We start from the raw sequence: 13,229 nt of genomic DNA on the forward strand, positions 1-13,229 counted from the left end.
ACAGCATCATACCTTGATTATAAATTTCTTTTACTGTAGGCAGTAAATGCATCATCTACGACGATGCTATTACTCATTAAAGGCAAACAGTTTCTATGGGATTGAAATTTCGTTTACCAAATAGCAGTATTCTTTTAGCCAATTTCATAAATAATGCTTTTCATTGTCAAATACACCAATTAAGCAGTGCTGGTGTCAAGAAAGTATAGAGAATGGAGAACTGTCAAACGGTAATATCATAATTTATAGTTGCAAATCTTCCACATAATTTAAATTGAAGGAGAAAAAAGATTGTCGAAAGCTAATATTGCTCTGCTGTCCGTTAACGTTTGATGAATTTAAGGTACTGAACCTTAGAGTCGTGATATCCTGAATACCCTCTCCAGTCCAGTACAACCTTCAGCACTCAGCCTACACTTCCTCACCGTTAGCAAGCTGCATTGCGAATTCGGCCGACCAGCACTTTACGAACTTTATTACTGGTTTTTATGAGCCTTAATATGCATTTTGCACCTATGCGGTTTGGAATCTGTGTAGGCCTTCGATTAACTGTCATTTGCCATATATTTAATCAGTATGCATGTTTGATGTTTGCTTTCACAATTTACTATTATAACTTTTGAAGTTATATTACAAGTGAAACTTTCCCTTCATTCCTTGCTTCAGCATTTTGGAATTATATTTTCGACGAAACCATTTCGATGTTATTTCCAAATCTTTTTCTTTCGTTGATTAAAATAAGGTTTGAAAAATCAGCATCCCATAATTTCTAATCGTTACAACCGCTGATTTTTGACGAAGGAAATAATTATAATTCTGATACTACACAAGAGTTTTAATTCAAGAGGAATCTCTAATGCTTCTTAAAAGAAAGGATTTATCTTTGTTCAATGGCATCTGTAAAACATTGTAACTTTAAATTTGTTGCTTGTCTATAGACATGAAGAGAGGACACAGGCAAATGAATTATGTAAATAATTTTTTGCATCACTTTTAGTTTTATAAGTATAAAAAATTAAAAAATTTCCCTTTCTTTTCTGTAGCGGTTGCTTGAATTGTCGAAAGGTCGTTTACCAGTCGTAGTTGGTATTGCTTCCTTTGAATGCTTCATGATGACTACCGTGACATTGCCTGGGTCCTCAACAGCATCTAGTGTAGGCGAATCGCAACTATGTTCGTGCAAACGTGAGCGCCGAAGCATGAGTAGCGTTATTAGATTGTAAGTTGACAACAGGAACTCGACCAATGCATTATGAACCTTATTAGTCAGAATTATGGTTTAGTACTGAAGAAAAAGTCTTATAATAATAACTTCACAACGTTCTCTCGTTTTGCGCAAAATAAATACTGATGGCTTAGTGATACATTATCTTTCTAGGTATCCCTTGACTAATTACTCTGTACGAAGCAATGATTATGAGGATCCTCCACGAATATTCGACTATAAGCAATCTCTGAAACTGCGACAAGAGTATGAAAATGATGGCATGGTTCGCACAGTGCAAGGTGTTCTACTAGGTCACCAAAATTCTATCATTCACGTATTGCTCTTAAAAAATGGAGTTGGTCAGATGCAGTCGTCGAAGTTGTATGTTTTGCTTTTTTTCTCAGGAACCCAGACTTTATGTTCAACAACTTAATTATTATTTGAAGAAAATTCAACGGAATTCACATATGTTTTAACTTATAGACCAGAGGTGACATTATACCATGGCGAAGATGAAATTGCTGGAATGAAACGATTGATGGCCGAGGTACAACTAAGTTTATTTCTCACGTATGTTCCAGTACGGCATGGCAAGTGTTTATTCATCTATTTTTCCAGGTTTTGGGATTTGAAGATGCTGTAGACGCAGTTTGCCAAATACAACATATTGCTGCAAAATGGTGGCGTCCCAATTTTGAAGCACCCATTGTAAGTCATTTCCCAGGAACCTGTGTCTTAAAGGAACAGTGAATGAAGTCTGAAATGAAATCTACAGTTGTGGATGTTACCGCACCCCAATCTTGATTCCCAATTTTGTTTCTTTTTCTTTGAATTCTGGATCATAATCTTTCCATATATATATATATATATAGTAGCTTTAAAAGCTCCTGTTTAGTATCCTTATATTCCTTCACATATCACTAAACCAAAAGAGATGATAAGAGTGTTCGTCGTGGAGCTTCCTAAGAAAGCAACATTCACAATTGCGAAGAATAATACATTGGTGGCTGCTCCTGTCTTTGAAATCTACGATAATGTAAATGGCTATGGACCTATCATTGCAAGTCTACCGCATGTTCTTGGCCGGTTAGTTCTTCCTTTTCAGTTTATTCTCTTTATTACGCTAAATCATCGTTTACTGGAACGATTTAACAGGTTTGGCAAAATAATCGTAATAACTTCTTAATATGTTCGAATTCTAGATTTAATTATCTCTACTATCCTTGATGTTGGTTTTGACAACAATTCACCGATGCCAACAAAATATGTAATTACAAGAAAGGTGATCAGTTATTCGGCAATCAAAGTTTTCTGGTTACATTTTATAGTGACCATTCTAAATATCTTGTTTGTATATTTTTTCGCGGAATCATCCTGTTTTCTTTAAAGTTTCATTTATGAGTCTGTACTTTATTGATAGTCTCTAAATTTATCAGTGCGGAATGTGTTTTCCAGTAATATTCTGTGATAATTGTTATGGGTTAGCCTAAAGAATATTGATTATGAAAACATCGATGTAACCTGTGATAATCTGTTTCATTTTGTGAGAACCATATGCATCATTAAATTTCTGAAATTTCTTATGTTTTCTTTTTTTACTAGCCATCGTCAGCGAATATTTATCACCAAAACCTAGAGCTATTACATTGCATTGGGCAGGTCTGTAAGTCGGTGCTTTGAACTTGACTTATATCAGTTCCACTTTTTTTAATGGTGATTAATATCTTACCTATGCTTATAGTAAAAAAAAAAAAAAGAAGTTAACTCGGTATATATTAAACATCTCAAATAACATATCAGATGAACAATCATTTCGTTATTCTTCAATTACATTTTGCATTTTTGAAAAGTTTGATCAGACAGTTATGGATATTGATAACAAAATATGTGATATTTTCTGCAAAAAAGTGGTTGCATAACGATACATGTATCCTACTACCATATTTCCATGATTCAATAAACAATGTGAAATAATAAGCCGCTAGCCTAAATTACATATGTTCTGTGCTTTCATCTATTTTTCCACTTCCTAATCGTCTTCTAAATGGGTTTTATTGGCAGATCATGTTACGGTTCCATACGAAAAAGCTGTTAAACTGGGTGTTTTGATTGTTTTACACCCTAATCTTTGTTGAACAATCGTTCGGTTTATAAATTCGGAAACCGTCGATGTTTGTTTTCAACCTCTAGTAGTTTCTGAAGCTCATAATCTCAGAGGTTGCGATCTCTATATCAGATGGTTGTTTGAATGATGCTATTGATACCATCAGTAGCATCATTAAAATTTTTTTTTTCTGAAAGCATAATACGTAAAAAAATGTGAAGCACAACACGCGAAAGTAGTATCAAAGTTCATATTTTTCAAAACTCAAGTTTTTATGCGATCACGTCTTTTAAGATTAGTGGAAGTTATTAGTAAGCGACATTTCGAAAACTTGTCTCAAAGCTCTAAAACTTAATGAAGAACCGATTAGGGATAGCACATTTTCAACGGGTAAAACTTTTATACTCGATTTACTGTTAATCTGTTTTAATCTGTTTCAATTCAGAAATCTACTTGCTTGTGTAATCAAGGCAAGTTCAAGTTCTTAAGTTATTATGTATTAGCTGAATAATCAACCAGGCTGGATTTCTGCCAATACAGTTTCAAATAGCATTTTGTTGAAAAGAGTCGATGTTAGTCCGAAAGATAATATAAAAGCAGTAATGTGATTACCATAGATGAATTGAATATTGTCATGCAATCATAACTGGTCTGTATATGGTATTTTCTGCCCTTCTGTTCAGCTATTCTAGCAATTCGTTAAGGAAATATTCAATTGGTCGTTGAACAGCTTTCTTAAACTTATGGTTCCCAATCTTCTCTTGACCAGGACTACTTTGGCTTTTTCATTTGCAGCATAGATCACAAGATTCAAAAATAACAAATTCCCTCAATTTAGAATATACTTTAATCAAAACTTTCAACGTGTTGGTTAAATTTGGATTAACTTTATAATGCAAATAGCCTTGAAGTTCAAATTTTAATGCTCGCAATCCATCGATTAGGAACCACTACCTTAAACAAAATTTTAAAATGCGTGAATTGTATATGATTGCATAATTTATTTGAAATATTTTCTATAATCAAATTTTCAGTGACTGAATGGCGAAGTCTTTGCATTTTTAATAAGGTTGATTATTTAATTGCTTTATCTTAAATTTATTGCTTTACTTCAGATGAGATAGATTCATCCAATTAAGATGCAGTTCCAAACATTTGAAATTGTAAAAAATGACGTCAACTTCTTTGATGAAAGGATATCATAGATACTGATCACTATGAACACATTTACATTTATATATTATTTCACTTATTGATGCACATGCACATAGTTGATTTAAACCCAAATGTCAAGTTTCTTATCATCGCTAGCGTGTACCATCTTTCGACTACTCTCTTGGCTTAACTGTTGTTTTGCCCAACCGCAACAATCCAAAATTTCTTGCTGGGAAGTTATTTGAGAAAAATGTTTGTAGTCATTTATCAGTCGATTTAGTAATAAGAACTGAAGAGCCCAAAAAAGCATGCAGATTGATTTCAAGTACTTTTCAGCCCTTTGTGCTTGCATCCTACAAGTTATACGACATCTAAAAACTTTGCATGCTAAGCATATTTAACTATTTAAGTTGAATCACTTTCATTCAATATATTACACCTTACATATAAAAAATTTATTGATTTTTGAGACAGTTCAGCTTTTGAATTTTTTAAAGATGTGAGTTATTAATGGACTTTCAGAGGAATACTTTTGAGCAAAAGATATGCCTTCAGATATTTTTTTCTTTTTTTTTAGCCTCGTAACTAGAAAAATGTGTAATGTTAGTTGTAATGCTATCGTACACAATGATTACGGAAGAAGGATCGATTTACACAGCAAAAATTGTTGGAATCAAACAGTATTATCAATTAGCAACCAATTTACTTCACCATATCGAATTCTTTTGTTTCTTAATTCTTATTTACTTTTGTAAGGTACACAGAGTTTCCAAGTCGCAAAAGTCATCCTCTGTTGGAGTTTAATAAGTTCGGATAATTATTTCTATATTTACTATACTACTTAATAGATGTTATAGTCGATAATCTTTGTCAAACACTTATCTGACCACAATTTCTATTCCTTTTCTCCGTGCCATTAATGATAACGAATATTGTCATTTTAGCTACATTAAACGCAAAGTTTGTTATTCATTATAACATATTCCATCACAGCAGCGAAAAATTATGTATTCTGTTTCGCGTCATAATAAATCTCTCAAAATCAGTCATTTTCAGAAACAGACGAATTCTGAAAGCTTAATTGAGATAAATCACAAAAATTTTGGGAGGTTAGCAACGGGATGGTGTTTCTGCAATTTCGTTTTTTTATTTTTATTTTTTGGAATCAAGTGAATTAGGTCTTTATATTTCTGTAAATGCAGTCTGCCAGCAAATAAATGAATACAAAACCTCAGATATTGACTTAGTAAATTTTTTCGCTCATAGCTGATGTCACTAGGAGTTCGGGAAGCCTAGCAGTTCAAAGCTGAAGGGAGGTGCGATAGCCTTCTGATCAGGAATTGATATCTCGCTCTCTCTTGTTTACACAGCATTGGAAAGACCATTGAACAGATGTCTTTCGTCAAGAAAGTGTTTCAGTCATTTTTATTTCTCTGTTTGTTTTATTCCAAATTATGACCTTTAATACATATGTCAAGAAAATATTAGTTCTAGAAATGATGAACTAGTGATAATAAGCAATTGTAGTTCCATGATAAAGCAAATTTTTAGCTGAAAAATCTAATTTTAACCTCTTGGACAATGATCATATCTTGCTATTGAATAGGTGGATGATGGAATTCTTAATCACCATAATTAATATGAATGATAATCTCGAAGCGGTGACAGATACATGAGCGCATCGCCATATACCGATTCATTAGAATAACATTGCATCTTCAGTTAATTTTGCAAAAAATTCCTACAACTTTTCCACAATGCTTTATCATGTTTCAGGTGGAAGAAGAAAGCCGTAACCTTTCATGAGAATTTTAAATAATGATAATAATCATTCTCCACTTAATAACTTTAAATGGAATCCATAGTATGGTTAAACAAGTACCATCAGATCGACGAATTGATTGCTTGCCAAAGCCAGGAGCTGATAAAGCTACATGCTTATTTCATAAATGCATTTGGGATGATGGACATTATTCCGTATGTTTGCAATACGTTTGAAGTACTTATTAAATTTAAATATTAATAACCTTAAATGAAATAACCTTAAACAGTTGTATCCACTTACAGTAAACAGTATTGGAAGTGGTTTGAACTAGATAACTTTTTTACAAAAGTAATGTTTTAGGATACAACTGTTCCAGCTTGCTACTTACCACCTGATACAGGATACATAATCGTCCAAAAATCTAACGTATCGTTAAAATTGCAAAAATCAAGAGATGGAGCATTAAACCCTTACGATACTGACATAACGGAAATTGGAGTACAAATTACGAATTCTCACTCACTGTTAAATGTACGAATTGGTGTTGAAGGAAGGTAGGAGTAATTTGATTAACACATTTAAAATATCAGCCCAAATGACCCACAGTCTTTTCAGCTCTTATTTTATTAGTATTCCATAATTTACAAGGACATGAGTAACTTTAGTTTGTGATGATTACTTTTACCCAGCTATCATTCCTCTTTTTGATTACTTTAATATTATATCAAATTAAATCCTCTAAATATTATTATATCAGATACGAGCCAATGGTGCCTTTACCAAGAGCCTGCAGGACATCCGAACAGCATTTTGTAACTGAAATTCCTAATGTATCTGAGCTTTTTATACTTCGAATTCGTCGTATGACTACAGGACAATTGATTTGGGATACCTCAATTGGTATTTTCGAAAACTTCTTATAATGGAATAGCAAAAAAAGATGTTGTCATTTGACAAAATAAACTTTCGTCTTCAACATATTTAAGTTCTACAGTGATTGCAAATTTAAAGTGCATTTTAGGTGGCTTACTTTTCGCTGACCAATATATTCAAATTGCAACGTTTTTACCAACTGATAAAATTTATGGGTTCGGTGAGCATGTTCATCAAAATTTGAAGGTAAACATTCGCAGGAAGGACTTTTCTTTTGATAAGTTGTGTTATATTAGCTAAATTTATCATATTTGCTCTACTTGAAAGCTCTTCTTGCATATTTAGCATAAATTTACGAAATATGCAACGTGGCCAATGTTTGCAAGAGACCAGCCACCTGATCCGGAGAACCCATATCGCAATTTGTACGGAGTGCATCCATTTTATCTTGGTTTGGAGAAGGACAATAATGCACATGGTGTACTTATTTGGAATAGTAATCCACAGGTAAAAATATTTATCATAGCAAGTTTGCTGTGGTTGATCTGATTTACTGTAAGATGAGAACTTGAAATGAAAAGTAATGTTGTTCAGGAAATAACAACAGGACCTGGCCCTCATCTAATATATCGTACTATTGGTGGAATACTTGATGTGACATTTTTCCCAGGACCGAAACCAGAGCAAGTTATACAGCAATATCTTGAATATATTGGCCGACCATTTCTTCCACCTTATTTCGCACTTGGATTTCAGGTATGCTATCTTTCTAAATTATCATGTTTTCTGCATTTAGTAATTCATTGGAAATTTGCGATTTCTTTCAAGATTAATAAAAATAATAAAACTCTAGTTTTGTCGGTATGGTTTCAAAAGTTTGGTTGAAATGAAGGAGACAATTGAAAGAATTCAAAATGCCAGCATACCAATTGATGTTGCATATGCAGACATCGATTACATGGAACGATACAAAGATTTTACCATCGGAAAAGTATAATTTTCAAATTGATTATTTTAATATTTCACTTCTTTCATAAGCTTTTTTTAAACATTAAACAGAGCAAAGAATGGTTACATTCTAAAAGGTCGTAAACTGTAATTATGTTTGCAGTGCAATTCATCAAAATCGTACTTATCATCATAGCTACTCCTGAAATATCTTGCTGATTGTAATAATAATTTAGGAACATTGGTCAGATTTTAAAAGGTACGCTGATGAATTACATAAAAATGGTATGCATTTGGTGCTCATTTTCGATCCTGCAGTGCAAGTTAATTATTCCAGCTTTCATAGAGCAATTGAAAAAGTGAGCTCGCAATTCGATTTACGCCTACAATCCTGTTGTAGGAATTTTTTACTCATTGTATAATAATGCTATTGTACTTTTGAGGCAACTCTTAATTACCTTATTGAGGAGCACGAAAGTAGCGAGACTTTCAATGATAGTATTTTAGTTTATTCTGGCGAACAGATTTCAGTGTTATTTTTCTCTTAAAAATTAAAAGGTGAATAACATCTATGTTGTTAAAAAGCATTCGGTATTTGAATCTCAAATTTTTTGATTTTAGAATGTCAGCTTTATAGAATGGGAAAATTATGATCAAGTACAGCATGAGATCCAAAACAAATATCCGTTAACAAAAGGGACGAAGGTTAGTTTCCTGAATGAATTTCTAACTTTGGATTATCGATTTCCTGCGTCATACCTGATTTCAAAACGCAATTAAATTTGCGTCACTTAAATTGCCAATGCACGTTGTCGAATTAATTTCGTATTTAGATAATGCTTTCGGTCGTTTGGCCAGATTGGCATGTTGCTTTTCCCGATTTTCTCGATCCAGAACCGTTGACAACAGAATGGTGGATTGAAGAATTCAAGCTTTTCCATCAAATGGTTAATAACTTTTTTAATCTTGTCAAAAACTGAACGCTGTTCTTTATTACTTTATTGAATTAATTAAAAAATATTTTGAGCTTCCGTTTGACGGTATCTGGATCGACATGAATGAGCCTGCTGCTTTTGGCACCAACGAATATCATCCATTTTATTTCGACGACCCGGAAAGACCAGCAAGGATAATGCCGCTTAAATGTCCTCTTAGTGGTACGGCATCAAAATATGACAACCCGTCTTACGAAACCTGGAACTCTTACGCTTACAATTTTGCTGAAGCTGCATGTTTTTTTACCTTTTTTTTTTTTTTTTTGTCATTTTTCGTTATTCCAAAGACATGATGCTATATATGCCCAAATTACTGTGATTAATTTCGCACTTTTTTTTTTTCAAATTACAATGACTAATCTTGCAAAGTTTGTCAAAATTTATAAAATATCTGTCAAAAATTCACGAACTTAGAGATCGGTGCTATTTCAGCATTTATCAAACAAAACTGTGTGTATGTCTGGGATGACAAACAGAGGGACTCAGAGAATTTATAATACGAAAAATCTGTATGGATTAGCAGAAACGATAGCAACTCAGAAGGCGCAGCATGCTGCAACAGGAAAACGAGGCGTAGTTATATCCAGGTTCGTTTAATCTTTCACTGGAGCTCGAGGATTGATTTTAAGTAGTACAGAGTCAATTATTTGAGGTAGCAAAGAAAAAGGATAAAGAATGAGGAAGACTACTCTTAATCTGACTTTTAAAATGCATTTGAAAAGAGTAAATCAATTTTAAAATGAAAATATTTGATTTTGCAGGCTAATGATTTATAGTTTAACGGTCTTTATTTGTAATACTCGATGTTCTAAAGCCGTAATTGAGCTCTATAGCTCGGAAAAGTTTGTTAGCACTTAATGATAAAGGAAATCGAGGTCGATTAACCTTGATTACTCACTCAGTGTTATGATTCATGAAAATTTGATAAAAAAACTCTTTGAATTTTTGTGGATGAACTACGCAGGCCACTGCATAAATTTGTCCATAAACTATGTTGCTCTGTGGATTGCATGCTGAGTTGTGTCAATAAATGATTAAGTAGATGTTTAATGAAATGGTGGCCTCTGAAAACCTTTCAAAACAAAACCTTCCGTAATAAGGTGAAGTAACTAACTGATGAACTTGGATAATGAGTCCACATATTAGGTCTACATTTGTTTCGTCGGGCCATTATGGTGGCCATTGGCTCGGCGACAACAGTGCTCGTTGGATAGACTTGAGAGTTTCGATTATTGGTATTCAAGAATTTAATTTATTTGGTATACCATACATCGGGGCAGATATTTGCGGTTTCAATGGTGAAACAAGCGAGGAATTGTGTTTGCGCTGGCAACAACTCGGGGCATTTTATCCTTTTTCAAGGTTGGACTTCGGCAAATTTCGAAAAACCAAGGGTCAAGACTTTAAAAAATAACTTAAAACCATCATTTTCCAGAAATCACAATGAAAAAGGCAAAACAAGTCAAGATCCATCTCGATGGCCAGATGTCGCAAAGGCCACTAAAGAAGCTAACCTTTTCCGATATTACTACCTTCCATATCTCTACAGGTCTTTTTTTGCTTTTTGTTAATTCCTGTTGTTTTATTATAAAATATCCAGTTATTTCAATGTAATTCATTTTTCAGCTTACTGTTCGATGTTTCATTGCATGGAGGCACCGTCGTCCGACCAGTTTTTTTTGAATTTACTTCTGATCCAGAAACCCATGATCTCGGGGAACAATTTATGTGGGGAAGTGCAATAATGATTTTGCCTGTATACCAAGAAGTAAGTTCTAACAATCATTGAAACCAGAGCAGTAAACTGAAATTTAATCAATCTTACAGGGTGCTACATCTGTATCTGGTTATTTGCCCTCGACAATATGGTATTCTCTTCGAGAATTTGACTATGGTGCGCTGGTAAAACCAGGCCATAGTAAATTCAGAGCACCGAAGGATGAACTCATCCCTGTTTTTGTTAAAGGTGTGATTTCCCGGAAGTTTTGAGAAAACCACGAAGTTAATTCTTGCCATGAGTTACAAATCATGAGGACTATTCTTTCATTTTCTAATTTTCATCCCCCCTAATCCGAAATTTCCACAAATGCTTTTGCTTATTTTCTTTCTTCTCCATTCTAACAGCTGAGAAAAACGAAGTATTTTTCATTCCATCCTTTATTACTTTTTTTCGAGACAAAAAAAAATGAAAAAAGATTTGTGGGAAACAGTATTTTTCAATATAATAAGGATTAATGAATTTGTTTTTCATTTCAGGGGGTGTTGTGATACCACGACAGCAACCAAATATGACGACCACTCTTTCAAGAAATAATCCTTTCGAATTGCTCATTACAGTTGGCAAGAAATTTAATTTCATTAAATTTTGCTCCTAAACATATAATACGCTATTGTAAATTAGGACAGATTCAAAATCTATGGCGTAGTAGAGCTAGTGAGAGAATTTAAAAGGTTACCATTTTTGACGACTGCTTGCTGAATCTTTAAATACTTCTAACCAAACAGTGCTTTAATGCATTGGAAATAAAAGGGAGACAGCTGCATCTTCACTGTAGCGCAAACAAGGTTTATTTATATAATAAAGTTTAAAGCAATGAAATGAACTGATGCTACGTTATTCTGATTCGTCTTTTCATTGTGTTAGCTATAGTCGAAACTTTCTTAATCGGAATTATATTTCAGGTCCGAGTAAATCAACTGGTATGCTGTATTGGGACGATGGTGAAAGTATTGTGGAAGATTTCACGGTTTACAATTATTTCCATTGGTTATTCGAATTTGTACTCATTGCTGACAGGGCTACTTTATATATCACTCCAAACCATACTGCTGTTAGCATTTTTTTACTTTTTTAGTTTGAAGGGAAATGATACAGCGTGGGAAGCAAAACAGAAAAGTCAGCTTCACCGCCCAACGTAACTATAAAATGACAATTAATGGAGTCCGTAATAATTGCTAGTTGCATAAATTCAATTACAGATAGGATTGGTAGTGCCTAAATTAGATGTTTTGGATATCATCGGTTATCGTTATAATCCCAAACTGAGTGAGGTATGGCTCAACGACATGCCAATCGAAATAGACATTCAAAAGTCGCATTACGATAGGTCGAAGAATCGTTTACTGATTGTGAAGAAGAACTTGGTGAATATCGCTAATGGAAAAAAGCAAACATTATCTTGGTCTCATCAAAAGGCATTTTGTGACAATGTTCATTGCTGATCATATCATTTGTGCATATACAAGATAAACTTTGCTATGTACATGAAGCATTGGATATTTCATAACTTTCTGGACATGAACAGTTACCACGACTATAGTTATTGATATAAGCAATGTGATGCAAATACCATGTTATTTCCTACAGTGAATTCAACTTTGCGTAATAGACAAGATATCCTGGCCACTGTTGCATCTCCATGCCGAGTTGACACTTCATTATTTTGGGTAGTGGTAACAGCAATATTCCGTCGTCTGGGGAGGAGAGAAAGAGGAAAAAGTTACAAACCTCCGTAAATATTTGAGTGGAGGAATCGGCGTAAGTGCTAAACATTTTTCAAAGGAAAGAATAAATGAAGGAGAAATGCCAGACTCAAATACGTATCGGAAGAAGATAGGTAAGAAAGTACATTATGTAGCTGGATTAATGACTGAGAATATAACACATATATATATATGGAATGGCCAAAATAATAGCATATAACACGCTAAAAGAAAAAGTGTGAAATGAGCATAAGTCAAGTGAGAAGCTTCGCGATGGACGTAGAGTACGTGTCCAACTCCGAGATTACCAATACAACATATTTGACGACCAGGAAAAGACATGCATGTTGGAACGAGCAATCACCAGGTTCAACAGTGCATATGGGAAACTATAAGTGCGTATGAGTAACTACTCAATGACTAATATGAGACCATTGTTTTCATAGTAACCGTCGCAGTGGTGTGCTTCCAACCGTTGTTGTTCAGAAGTTTGAAAGATTCTGTACTTGGCAAACTAATTTAAAATTGGGGCGGACCGGTTAAACCTGAGGAGAAAATGTGAGAATATGTTCATCAAGCGGGTTCGTGGCTTAGGATATTCTTACAGGAGGTGAACATTTACACTGTTCACATTATTAGAACTTAGAAGTTCCTGACAAATTTGACTTGCGAAAGTGATTTTGTCCTTGAGGAACATTG

At 33.8% G+C, this 13,229-nt stretch overlaps 2 protein-coding genes across 2 annotated transcripts; both read left to right on the forward strand.

The window, feature by feature from the left end:
- Positions 1–1,112: 1,112 nt before the first annotated feature.
- LOAG_04064 (pre-mRNA cleavage factor) lies at positions 1,113–2,766 on the forward strand (the record flags this gene model as incomplete). Its single annotated transcript, XM_003139601.2, has 6 exons — positions 1,113–1,219; positions 1,379–1,588; positions 1,691–1,754; positions 1,826–1,915; positions 2,103–2,293; positions 2,410–2,766. The coding sequence occupies 6 exons, from the start codon at positions 1,113–1,115 to the stop codon at positions 2,432–2,434; spliced, it is 687 nt and encodes a 228-aa protein (XP_003139649.1). The 3' UTR covers positions 2,435–2,766.
- Positions 2,767–6,332: 3,566 nt separating this feature from the next.
- Positions 6,333–12,269, forward strand: LOAG_04065 (glycosyl hydrolase family 31 protein; the record flags this gene model as incomplete). Its single annotated transcript, XM_020446498.1, has 19 exons — positions 6,333–6,443; positions 6,592–6,785; positions 6,989–7,131; positions 7,253–7,350; positions 7,450–7,611; positions 7,699–7,860; positions 7,958–8,095; positions 8,289–8,411; positions 8,674–8,757; positions 8,886–8,999; positions 9,080–9,280; positions 9,480–9,634; positions 10,194–10,409; positions 10,483–10,596; positions 10,674–10,815; positions 10,875–11,013; positions 11,304–11,387; positions 11,730–11,878; positions 12,027–12,269. 19 exons carry the CDS (start codon positions 6,333–6,335, stop codon positions 12,267–12,269), a joined length of 2,772 nt encoding a protein of 923 aa, XP_020303171.1.
- Positions 12,270–13,229: the final 960 nt, after the last annotated feature.

This window comes from Loa loa, assembly GCF_000183805.2.
Source record: "Loa loa unplaced genomic scaffold supercont3.102, whole genome shotgun sequence".
NCBI classification, from domain to species: Eukaryota; Metazoa; Nematoda; class Chromadorea; order Rhabditida; family Onchocercidae; genus Loa; species Loa loa.